The sequence below is a fragment of the Neolamprologus multifasciatus genome, chromosome 8 (assembly GCF_963576455.1).
Source record: "Neolamprologus multifasciatus chromosome 8, fNeoMul1.2, whole genome shotgun sequence".
Classification (NCBI taxonomy): Eukaryota; Metazoa; Chordata; class Actinopteri; order Cichliformes; family Cichlidae; genus Neolamprologus; species Neolamprologus multifasciatus.
This window is the reverse complement of record NC_140446.1, coordinates 16,221,110-16,233,541: the sequence shown is the minus strand read 5'-3', so window position 1 is coordinate 16,233,541 and position 12,432 is coordinate 16,221,110. Positions and strand designations below refer to the sequence as shown.

At 41.6% G+C, this 12,432-nt stretch overlaps 1 protein-coding gene across 1 annotated transcript in view; it reads right to left on the bottom strand.

Moving 5' to 3' along the window:
* Positions 1 to 12,432, bottom strand: part of LOC146512767 (double C2-like domain-containing protein alpha) — a 43,697-nt gene that overhangs the window by 17,537 nt on the left and 13,728 nt on the right. The window contains exons 6-10 of the mRNA XM_085170303.1: positions 11,443 to 11,569; positions 8,833 to 8,892; positions 4,618 to 4,817; positions 1,706 to 1,787; positions 1,466 to 1,562 (exon numbers count right to left, since the gene is read on the bottom strand). Of these exons, the coding sequence (XP_085026429.1) occupies positions 1,466 to 1,562; positions 1,706 to 1,787; positions 4,618 to 4,817; positions 8,833 to 8,892; positions 11,443 to 11,569 (566 nt within the window). The remainder of the gene's footprint in view (positions 1 to 1,465; positions 1,563 to 1,705; positions 1,788 to 4,617; positions 4,818 to 8,832; positions 8,893 to 11,442; positions 11,570 to 12,432) is intronic.

Here is a 12,432-nt window from a genome sequence, read left to right as displayed (position 1 = left end):
CATGTTCCAGGCTTTTAATGTTTTTTTTTTTTATTCTGATCAGGTACTAATTAGACCTGTAAGTATTTTTTAACTTTGTCTAATGAAGTGTGTTCAGATTGGCCATTAATCGTGCTGAAAAATTAAAATGTCAGTAATGTTTTTTCTTTCTTTCTTTCTCTTTTCTTTTTTTTTTAAAGCTTAGGTAATGGGTTGGAAAAAACAGCATTGTCCAAAATACACCCGCAATAAAAGACATTTGCATAACTAACAATAACCGAAAAAGCAGAAAGACTTCAAGCCGGATTGGTTTCTAAGTAAAAAAGGGGAAAAATGAACACGGCTGAGTCAAGTTCCCCTCTTTAAATTCACTGGCAAACAGCCCATTGTGAATGGCTCTCCAGTTTTAGATCTAATCCCCATCTTGTTTTTCAAATGTGTCGAAGCACCTAGAGTGCGTATTATTTCAGGTCGGGAGATGTAGTTAGTTTGACTCATGAGCTTTGAAAGTGTGTACCCATTTCCATATAAAAATAATCCTTAACAAATGCCATTGTTCCAATTTGAGGAACATATGCCCACAACCTGACTGCCCATCTGCGTCAGAAAAATACCACAAACTGTATTTTTATGCAACATTTTCACACCCTCAGTAGAAGAAGGTTTGGTGCTGAAAGTCTTGAACTAGGGCATGTTTGTCACTGTTTCTGTTCAGAACTGTTATCCACAAAAGACGTTGTTTGGTTTGCTGGTGTCAGGATCTCATCTCTGCTTTTACATATGATGTTAGCACAACAGAGTCTGAGGTCAAGGTCCTCAGCTAGAAATAGGTGGAGTGCCCACTCTGGGTCAGCGAGAGCTGAGTGTGAAAGCAAAGCTGTCGGTGAACCGCTCGATACACGTTCCTAACATCACCTGCGATCACAGGCTTTGTGTAGTGACCGAAAGAATAAGATTGCAGATACAAGTGGCAGAAATTAGCTTCCTCCTACACGTGTCTGGACTCTCTTTTAGGGACAGGGTGAGGATCTCAGTTATTTGGAAGGGGCTCAGAGTACAGCCGCTGCTCCTCCATATTAAAAGAAGCCAGTTGAGGTGGTTCAAGCATCTGACCAGGTTTCCTCCTGGAAGCCACCTAGATGAGGTGTTTCGGGCATGTCCTACAGAAAGGATGTCCCGGGGTAGACCCAGGACATTACACCTCTCAGCTGGCCCCATTGTCCCCCATAGAGCTGGTGGACGTAACTGGGAAGAGTGTCTGGGCATCGCTGCTTAGACTGTTGCCCAGAAAAACAGCAGAACATGGATGGATGGACGGACATCTTCATGTGATTTGCAAAATAAAAATGTAGAAAAATGCCAATGAAGAATTCAAACGTTTTACCTTAAAAGAGATTTAAAAGTGGAAGTAAATATAATGAAATGCAAGAATCTTAGGCTAAACATCTAAAAATGACCTGTAGCCTCACTCGTGGCATGAACTTACCTATGAAGTCATTGGATTTTCCTAAATCATAGTCCCACACGGTGACTTCCAGCGTCTTGGTCGCTAATTCTGAGAAGGAGATCTCATAGAAAAACTCCTGAGTAAAGACAGAGTGAACAGTCAGAAGATCTCGAGTCTCAGAAAACTTTTAATGCAGCTAACTGGTTGGAGGATACATTTAAAGCTTCTAAATGAGCTGCGCCTTCGCTTTTAGTCATTACTGAAGTGGATGATGCGTACCTCATTAAACTCCGGGTTGAGAGTCTTTTTAATGACCGCTGTTTTGTGCTTGGATTTCTTGTGAACGTCTGGCTTCAGGTACCTGTGACAGAAGAATATTTTACCGTCGTGTATACGATTCATTACTGTTCATATGTCAAAGCAGTGGAAGAAAGAATAACAGGCACGGCTGTAAAGGTCAGGAGGAAATCATGATTTTTCTATAACTGTTGAGGAAGAGCAAAGACTCAGTGATTGCTGTGTTACTCTTACTTCATTCTTTATTCTAAATGAATACACTATATTGAAGCGCTAATAAGCATTAGATCAGCTGATTATTATTTTTTGCACTAATCTCGCCAGCTGGTAGCTGTAGTCTCATATTGAACAGACAGTGATATCAGTCTTCTCTAATCCAAGTCCCCCATCGATCCCCTGAAGGTTTCATGTATTATTTGTTAAACCCACAGAGGGGACTGATCAGTATGTCCTTCACCAGCACAGCACAGATTGTAAATTCACAGCCTCCCTTTGCGAGCTGTCATTAAATTCTCAGGATATTTTTAAGCCAGCTGGAAGCAGCGTGGCAAAAATCTCTATTCACATTTGCTTTCCACCCACCACCCACAGCTCGGGCTCGAGCGTATGTTCCCACACACTCTCAGACACAACAAAGCATCTGGGAAGATGCTCCCGCCAAGGGCAAAGATGTGAGCATGCATCCAAAATGAAACAAGATGCGTGATGTGTTCCTGTGGATGTGTGAGGGATGCATGCGTAGGTTTGGTGCATGTAAAGCGGGAGAGAGAGAAAACCGGAGTTTGAAGTATAACGGGAAAAGAGAAGGGAGATTAGTGTGTGCGTGAGGTGAGGCGAGCGTGCTGGCATTTCTGCGTTTGTGCGCGTCCGTGTGTGTGTGTGAGCGTGTGAGATGGGAGGTTGTGGAGTGTTTTACTTATTGGAGAAACAGCCTCAAAGCCAGAACCAGCACTCAGGAAAACGCTGACACGAGACGAGGGGCGATTTTTAAAGCTCATTTGTCCACTTTATGCCAGTTTGCATCATTCAAAACAGATACAGACACAAACAGACACACAGTGACACACGCAGTCTTCATCAGTGAGTAATGAATCTCCAGATGACCTCTCTGACAACAATAGCACCCACATCTGTTTTTTTTCTAATCCTGGACCTCCTCCATGATCCAACGCACCCATAACATTAGATCATGTCACTGCCTTTCAGTCAGTTTCAAGCCTGTCAATACCCATACAGTCTCATAGTTGTCTTATAGTCATCGTGATGAATGAGTGACACATTTCCCAGTGGCCTCTATTTGTGTGAAAAGCTGCACTCATCTCTCATCGTTACCTGATGTGATGTTAACTCGAGCCATCGATCACTCGTGAGTGGCAACAAAAGGTGATTTATAGGGTCTGTACGAGCCAAGGGCCAAACTGAGGTATTAAGGTGTTGAGGGAGGGAGACGAAGATTGTCCTGAAACGAGGATCGTGACATGTGAGTCCATCAGTCTGATCTGTGTCACGTGTTCATGTATCAGAATGTGTGTGAGCATTGTTGTGTGATAATAATAGTATGTTTATACATATTTTTTTTAAATTAAATGTATGCATTATTAAAATAATTTTAAAGACTTGATAATTAGAAATAAAGTCCTTAAATATCACAGACAGGTAGCTAAAGAGATGACAATTCGTTTTAGTAAAGCTGATAACGTATGACATCACAACCACCTAGGTACAGATGTGTGTGTGTGTGTGTATAATATGAGAATATGAGTTACTATGAGGGCAGTGATCTGAGGTTAATTGATTAGCCTGCAGGTACATTTAGAGTGACAGCCAAGATTTGAATCCAGTCGAGTGCAATTCATATTATTGACCAAGGAAATCAATACGCTTACTATATCTCTTTTAAAATGATAGGTTAGAGTTGTTTATGTTTTGGTGATTATCACCTCCTGCACCAATATCACAGTATTCCAGGCAAACATCAAAGGTTTATACCTCAGCTTTTGTTTGTCTGAAAGTCGCTAGTGAACACGAGTAATATTCAAATATCATAAAAGCCATGTCACGAGTGGATCTTTCACTCCCACTGATAGTCGCTAGGGTTAGGTACCTTTTCATATTCAAACAGATACCTGGAAATTTGTACTGTACAGTTTTTGTGTGTATGTGTGTACTTTCTCATGGTGAAATAATAAATTGCCAAATTCATTATATAATTATTCTCTTAAAAAATAAGTTTCTGCTTCTATATTTAAGCATTTTGTTATTTATTTCATACATTATACACACCATACAGAATAAAACCTTTGTGTTTGACCAGGTGTTTCACACAGATTAGATGTGTCGCTATGACCACCTTTGGATTTTGCATTAAAAATAACACAAACCTTTGACGAGTTCTAATTTCAGTGATCTCAACGTAACGTTCACACATTAAGTTTTATTAAAGTCTTAAGTGATAACTTGATGAGGAAGTCACCTAGGATTTTCAGATATATGCTATAGAGAATAAAAGTGTACAGTCAGTAGCAGCCAGCACCATTTGGTTGGTATGCTGAAAAGTAGTGAATACTGTACCCGGCCCTATTGGTTTCTCGCCTCTAAGCAGGTATGCGCCCACTTCGCAATGCCGGTGTTTATTTTCCCATCTTTGCTACGAGGCGCTCAGTTTTTCTGGTATTCTCTGGTTTCTGGTTGCCACATCCCTGCTGTTCTCCTTGTGTGTGGAGATCTCTTAAAATCTAAGGGGTTACTTAAGTAAACTGCTGAGGCTCTGTCGCTGCTGTGGGTTGGACCATCGAGAAATAGTAATAGCGTTTCAGGGGCGGTTCAAGGACATGGAGGTTTGGTCTAAAGTATTTTGGCTCTTCATGAAATTCATGACTTGATGGCGTGCTTACGTTTTAACGTAGGGGTCGGAGAAACCGTTGACGTCCATGGCTGCCAGATGGGCGCAGCGCTTGACGCCCACACACAGTCCGCCACGAGCTCTCTCCTTGGCCTCGCCCTTCAAGTCGCCATCGGTGGATGGCGGGAGGAACTGGAGGCAGAGCAGTAAGCGTCCTCTCTCCTCTAGACTTCTCTGCTGCTCCGTCTCCCACTGAAAGAGAGAAATAAAATCATAGAAACGCCAAACGAGCGGTCTTTGTAGTTCACACATTAGTGACTCGGCCTAAGCTTCAGGGTCAATAATGAAAATGAGGCAGCAGTTTTGTTCCACGACCTTCAAATCTGCTGCAATCAATGAGGTTTTGTTTTTTTTGTTCTGTGTTTTTGCATTATGTGTGATTTTAAATGTGCAGTGTAAGAATTAGCAGCTGACTCTGGCCCTGCTGAGCCTTTCACTAACTTGTGGCTTATTGATTGTTTTAGTGGCCCCACGACTTTATTGGTTTCTTTCTCCCTTTTGTTTTCATCACCGTTATTTCTAGCCACAGAAAGCAGCTGTTTACAATAAAACAGCCCCGATAAGCCTGATGCATGCTCCCTGCAGCACTAAATGACATACAGACAGACAGTCAGTGGCAAACTGGTGAACAGAGTGGTGTGTTTGGAAGCAAAGGAGCCAGATTTTCCTTCAGGAGTGAGTGGAGAGCTAAACAAAGCTCTAAGGAGTGTTAGGACTGTAGGACTGGAGTGATGGACTGTAACGGTTCATTAGGGATTTTTCCTACCTTGAAGCTGTTTCCTGCCTTGGTTCTAAGCAAAGCTAACAGTGCAGACTCACTGAAACATGATTCAAATGAACGCTCATGTATTGATTTGATATCCATGACTGATGTATGATCACAAAATCAGGCTCAGTTTTGGAGTATATTATAGCTAGTTCTCCTTCTCTCTTAATGGCCAGCTTGTGTTTCTCACCACATTCAAGGCTGTTCAATTAGTCCGCCTGTTCTCACATCTTTCAAACCCGCCCACAAATTTATTTCCTTCCCCATTTGTCTGTCGCCCTGCGAGAAGCTGGCTCCACACTTGATGCATGTTTATTTCCACCTCCCTAATGAGCTGCTCTCTATCGATCTGTGAAGGTCCGAGCTGTTTTCTTACCAGGTACCCGGTGCAAATTATCCTCACTAATTACAAGTTTTTTTTAAGTCCCCTGATTGCTGATGACAGATGGCAGAGTGCTTGTTGGTCCCAGAGAGAGGCACAAAACATGGGAGACAGGAAAGGCAGCATGGTGACAAGAAGGGTCAAAGCTGTTGAAACTATTTTAAAAAAGGGAGGGCGGATCTCAAAGGAGATCAGTGTGTGTGACATATTGATCTTTGCTGTGTCCACCTCTTGCCTGAAGATAAGACTTAATGAGAGATGGAGAGATATTACAGGAGACGTTTAGTGGAGATACAGTAATGGTAGATCTGTGGTGCACCAACAAAGACAGCTTTTGAAAATCATGCACCTACAGCGATGCAAATGCAAAATAGCAAATGTTTCTTTCCTATAAATACCGTACATGTACTGCTGCTGCTGGCCATGAGGGTGAGTCACGGGCCCGTGAGAACGCCGTCTTCCCTTTCTTCACCCTCGGTTGTTGCTTGCTTTCTTTCTTTCATCTGTCACTTTGAATCTATTCTGTTGTTCCGCTTCTTGTCAAATGCTTTGGTAACTATTTGATGTTGTCCATAGAAAATACAAAAGCCGGGAGCGACCAAGTACACTGACTTAGAGGCTGATGTTTCACTTTGTCCAGGACGGGTCTTTGCCGATGGACTGAGAGCGCTTCTGAAGTTTGTATCTAAGCTCTTTAGATGAGCTCAAGTGTTAGATGAAAGTCAATGAGCTCTTTAGGTGTGCCTGGTTAAACAGGAAAGCTACATCCAGGGATGAGCATGAAGTCCACTTTAAAGCAGGACTGTATTACCAGTAGTCTGTGGCGTCTACTTTAGCACATCATCGTGTGTTTAGTAATTAAACAATGTATTTTAGTCAGAGTGTAGTCAGTGCATGATATTGGCCTAAGTTTACTTGCAAGAAGGGGCAAAGGTAGCAAACCCAGATCATTTGATTGAAATACACTTGATACTCCTAAGTGTAGTTTTTCAGTGTTTGGGGTGAGTGTTGTGAATAGAACCGCTTTAACCCCCAAAGTCCTTTTCAAACTCTTACCAAGTAGTTTTGGAATCTAAACTAATCCAACAGTAAAGGTAAAGAGCGAGTGACGACAAACACAAGTTGCACAGATCCCACTTGGGGGGGAAACCGCAGTGGTGTTCTACCAAGCGAGGTTAATGGGTTTAAGTGGCTCTTTTTCCTGGCTGAATCACTGTGGTAGCTGTGCTGAACACATAATCCGGTTAGGTTCCAAGTTTTCAGCAATCAGCAGGAAGTTGTTGCTAATTCTTCTGTTTACAGCATGTTTTAAGTGCAATATTGATTCTCTATCAGTTGAATATGTCTTATGTTTAACGTTTAAAAGTATCCAGTTTAAAGTTTCAAAGCTGTAATGTGCAGCTCTCATGTCAGAAATCAACAGCAGCACTGAGATCACTTTCATCGATAAAATAATGAAAGTGTCTATTTTACCACCCAGCGTGATGTAACCCCAGATTAATGACTTCGCTGCAGCATTAATGTCTCGTTTTATTTGTAACAGTGATCCATTTTACTGATAAGATCTCTGGAGTAGGTGATACTCACAGGGATCATTTTGTGCCCAAGAAGAGTCATGTGACCTCTGCAGAGAACCCAGCTTAACAGAGAAAGCTGATTACCACCATTGTGATGCCTGTTATCTCCACCTGGGGTTTGTGGTCTTGTCAAACATAAATAAATCCTGACTGTGCTGAACATCGTTGGTAGTATACCTCTCTAGTTGACAAACTGTCTTCTTGGTTCTTTAAATAAATATTATAGTTAACATGAGTATCATCATGGTGATGACCGTGGTAATTTTTTGTGATGATGCACACAAAATACTGTACAGTGCACTAGTTACAGTAGACTTTCATTTACAGAAACGTCATTCCTGTAGCAATTTTTCACTTCTGCTCAGAAGACTACCCTAAACTTTGTTATTGCTGACTCACAGGGAACTGTAACACCAGTGCAACTGTCCAAATGTCCACACACCTATAATCGAGAGATATTTGCAGACAGTGAGGATAAGAAATACTGGAAACATAAAGTTTGGCTGCTCTCGATTGCGTCATAGCTCGACTCTTTTCCTGCACAGCTGGGATTCTGCATCTCATATCTGCGATGTAGGTGTTTTCACTTTTTGAGGGTTGTCAAACACACAAACAGATCGGATGAAGAGGCCGCTCGGAGGAAGCATTTGTTCCGCTTCATTTCTGCTGCTGTAAGAGTTTAACTGAGAATTTTCAGGACGGATTCGGTAAACTCGACATTTAACGGCTTGTTACACGGTTGTGTTCCTCTCTAATTTACAGACTTGATTAGGAAGAATTGTCAGCGTTTCCTGCACTCCCCCACCCCTCTGGTGGGGACAAGGAGGCATGCTGCATTTCAAAATTCCCCCACGCGAATCAAATCTATTTAGCCAGGAGCTGCTCATTTTGGCCTTTCGGTGTTGCAGCTGTCACTGACTGACTAAATTTAGGGATAATGCTTTTTTTTTTTTCCTGGTCATTTAAAAAAAACAGCTTAGGGCTTAAGGGGTAAATGTCAGTGTGTGCATGTTAGTTTAGTTTATGCAGCTTTTAAAAGAACAAATAAAAAAGAATCATTCTTCAGCTTACAAATGAAATTTTGATTGGATTCGAAATAACATAGCTCTGCTAAATTATTTCCACTCCGACAGCTGTTTGCTTTGTTGTGTAATTATTTTCAAAGATAATATTTCTTATACTGATAAATTGGATAGAAAAGTAAATAAGTAATAAGGACATGTTGTACTCTGCTCTAGCTAACTATAGATAAATATAGATCACTAACTTTATAGAGGTTTTTTAAAAATGTATCCCTACCCTGCTTCTAGTTTCAACTAACACTAAAAATGCAAAAGTATCAGGAGGTCACTTCACTCTGTTTTGGAAGTGGAAGACAAAAAATGGGTGTTGTTCTTTAAGACAGGATGAAAAATGGACTGAGGGGACAGACAGGAGGAGGGTCATGTTGAACAGAACAGACAGAGGACTCGGGGTGTTCACCTCTCGCAGGTAGCAGGAGATTCCTCTCAGGGCTGTGCTCATCGCAGTTGGTGAAGGCAGCTGGAGTCGAGTAGAAAAAAGAAGAGAGGTAAATATTGAGGTGGAGATGCCTGAAAAGCAGGCAGGTTGGAGGAGCAAAGAGAAAGGGACGGCTGCATCGAGCGGAGAGTGGAGCCACTTTGAAAATTACATTCCTGACACAGCGTCTGTTCGCAGGATGACAGAAAGGCTTTAGCGTTTGATCGCAGAGTGGGCACCGGCCTCAGAGGGCCAGTCCAATACCAGCAGCCTTCCCCAGCTCAGAAAGAACAAAACCCAGCGCCCTCGCAACCCCTTTTAACACCTCTGCCCCCGACCCCTGTGCACACCCCCTCCCCCCACTTTTATTTTTTAATCCATTTGTTTCTCATCTCTCTGGCTTGCTCTTGCTGTCTATTGACAATCCACCCCCCCCCCCCCTTTTCTCCTGCTCTTTCTCCTCACCTTTTATTCTCCCGGTGTTTGCAGCTTTTTTTTCTTTTCCCCCCACATGTGACCCAGTTGACATTTAACCTACATGAAAAGCTATTTGTGGCTCATGGGAGTGGAAATCAAATCCACTTCTTTCTTTATCAAGTATTTGTAATTCCATGGAGGCACAAATCATCTCAGGCTTCGCATAACGAAATCATCAATTTCCAGAGGTTTTGGTAATAAGTAACATTCAAATTACTAATGATAACAATAATAATAAATTTGCCAACTTAGTCATACATTAAGAAATGCTTAAGAGTTTTTAAAGAATTCTTTTGTTATTGAAGTAAAATATAAGTTATACAGTAAGCTGTAGATAAGTAGTTATTATTATGCTGACTGCTGCTGTGTCTTTTATTTCATTACAATAAAAGACACAATTTGTAAGTATTTGTCAATTTAAGCAGGAAAACTGAAAATTCGCTCTAATATGGTTGATGTATTGAAGCATAAGAATATTGTGAAAAAATTATCTGAGCGATGTAGCGAGTGCTCTGATGGTCCTGGATGAATCCCGAGTGCAGTGGTTTTATCTCCAATGATTTTTCCGAGCCCAGCAGCTCATTAATGCTGTTCTGTTTGTGGACGAAGCGTTCAAGTTTGCTAGATAAAAAATCATTATGACAAGTCGGAAAATGTAAATAATTGATGAACTTACAGCTGCTGTGCCACAACCTGATTTATTGATTTTTTTCAGATTTATTTACATGCAGGCTGGTAATACTATCATACTGAATGATGCTCCGCAATAATACGATGTTGTTATCTACTTTGCAGGAACTGTTTGGGAGAGGCCTTTTTTCTGTGAGCTCTAAAATAAATGGGCAGCCCAGTTTGTTGTGGAATACGTTGCCTGGCTGGCACCGAGCCCTGACCTTCACCTTCTCCCACACTTGTTGGATGAATTTCAACAGCCACTGAGAGCCGCGCTTTATCCAACCCAGTCATTCAGATTTAAAACTAGGTGGAAAGAGTTTCGGGTCTTACATTTTTAAATGCAACTTTTTTTTTCATAAACATGAAAAACATGGGTGCAGATTTGCCATCAGCATTCAGTATTAACATTTGAAAACTTCGAAGGGCATTTTTCTAAATCATTAGCGCATCTTTCTTTTCTTTCTCCCTAATCAATACCTTATAGAGCTTGGTCATTTCACACCATGCGCTGGCAGCTGTGATAGGCTCCAGCTGCTCTGCAACCCTTAACTAGACGGGCCTTTTGGATGGAATTAATGCTTAATAAGTTATTGGATTTTTCACAAACTGGCAATACAGTTTATTTCTATAAATGCAGTTATTGATTTATAAATCTAAAGATGGCACAGATGTTGCACAGCCACGTTGCTTGTTTTTTTTTTTATTTAAATATGATGAGACCTAGATGTTTGATATTCATCCAAGTGAAATGATACATCGATCAGGCACAACAGTAAAACTACTGACGGATGAACTGATATGGTTTATTATCTCAGTACAGTGCAGCTTTCTGCTGGGAAACCTTGGGTCCTGGCATTCGTATGGAAGTTATTTTGACACCTATCACTCACTTGAAACTTGCACACCATCCACACCTGACAATGGCACTCCCTGATGGCAGCTGCTCTCCCAAATAGGACATCCTGTCACTTTGCAAATCTGCCCAGGAATGAGTTGGGGTAACACAATAAAATGCCCAAAGTGACAGCCCAACCCACAGACTCCCATCTGATCCAGCGCCAGAACAATCATGAGTCACATCCTGCAGCACACAGGATGCACCGCCGGTACCAGACACCGCAGGATGCCTCCAGAGGTCCGAGACCCAACTGGTCAAGGCCATTGTGACTCACATGAAGGATTGCTACACAATATTACAGATGGTTTTATTGTTGTGGCTGACCGGTGTGTGTTACCCTCTGTCATCACCTCATGCCTTTCTTTCTCTGTGCACTCCCCCCATCTTTACTCACAGCTGTGAGTCAGACAGGATGCCTCAATAAATACTGCTGTACCCCCTACTGTATCATTCATCTCCCTTATACACTTATATTTTCCTTTTTCCTAGTTTTATAGGTTCTGTCTTTCTTTTTTCCCCCTTCCCCCCCCCGTTCTTCTCACAGGAGGTGGATGCTCCAGACAGATGTTAAAGTGTTTGGTCTGGTCAGGCTTCACACGGCGCAGGGCCACCCGAGACTCCCCAATGAACTCATTATGTGTCAGCTTGTCTTCGTCGCACACAGACACCCTGGGAGTGAGAGACAGGGAGGGGATGCGGGGGTAAAGAATGAGAAATGAGGAGAGAGCAATGGGCAGAGCACAAAGCATGAATCAAAATAAGAGTAGCTGGTTACTGCAGTGGCATATTAGGGCCATTGTAGGTATGAAATGAAAATACAGAGCTGGGTGAAACAATCTATTTACGAGGGGAAAAACTATAATTCTGAAATTTTACACATTTTAAAGGAAAGGCTTAAGAAAACACATCGCATCACTCTGCAGGTGGATCAATGTCACCGCACCACAGACGCTGGTGAAAGAACAAGAAAAAAGGGAATGCCGCATCCACATGTTGGTGCAAATAATACCTTTGCAGGTGTTCATTGTTTCTGATGCTCAGCATATAAATGAGTATATTGTTTTCTTTTGAAGAGCATTAGTTCACAGTAATATTTCTGCAAAGTCTGGATGATAATGGCTAAAATCACAAGGATTTCTTTATTGGAGATTCATGTTTCAATAGGCAGTGTTTGGACCAACATGGCAGGCATCTTTACAGGTCTGAACAGCTCTGTGAAAAATTCTTTAGCCACACCTCATTTCTTAAGATTTTGCTTCCAAGGAGATGGGATGTCTTGAAAATTCTTAAGGTGGTCTTGAGAATTAGTTCTCCATGCTTTCTGAAGGTCAATCAAAGGTTTTCTTTGGACATTGAAAATGTGTGAAAAAGCAGCCAGTGTATTTTTTTTGTACCTGGCCATTTTCAGAGGATTTATTTTTTTTGCTAAGCCACTTAACAGTGTTGTGTCTACACATAACAGACAACATAACAGTAACAAAATACTTTCAGGGGTTTTGACACTAAAAGCCTGTCACGAATGCATCATGTGT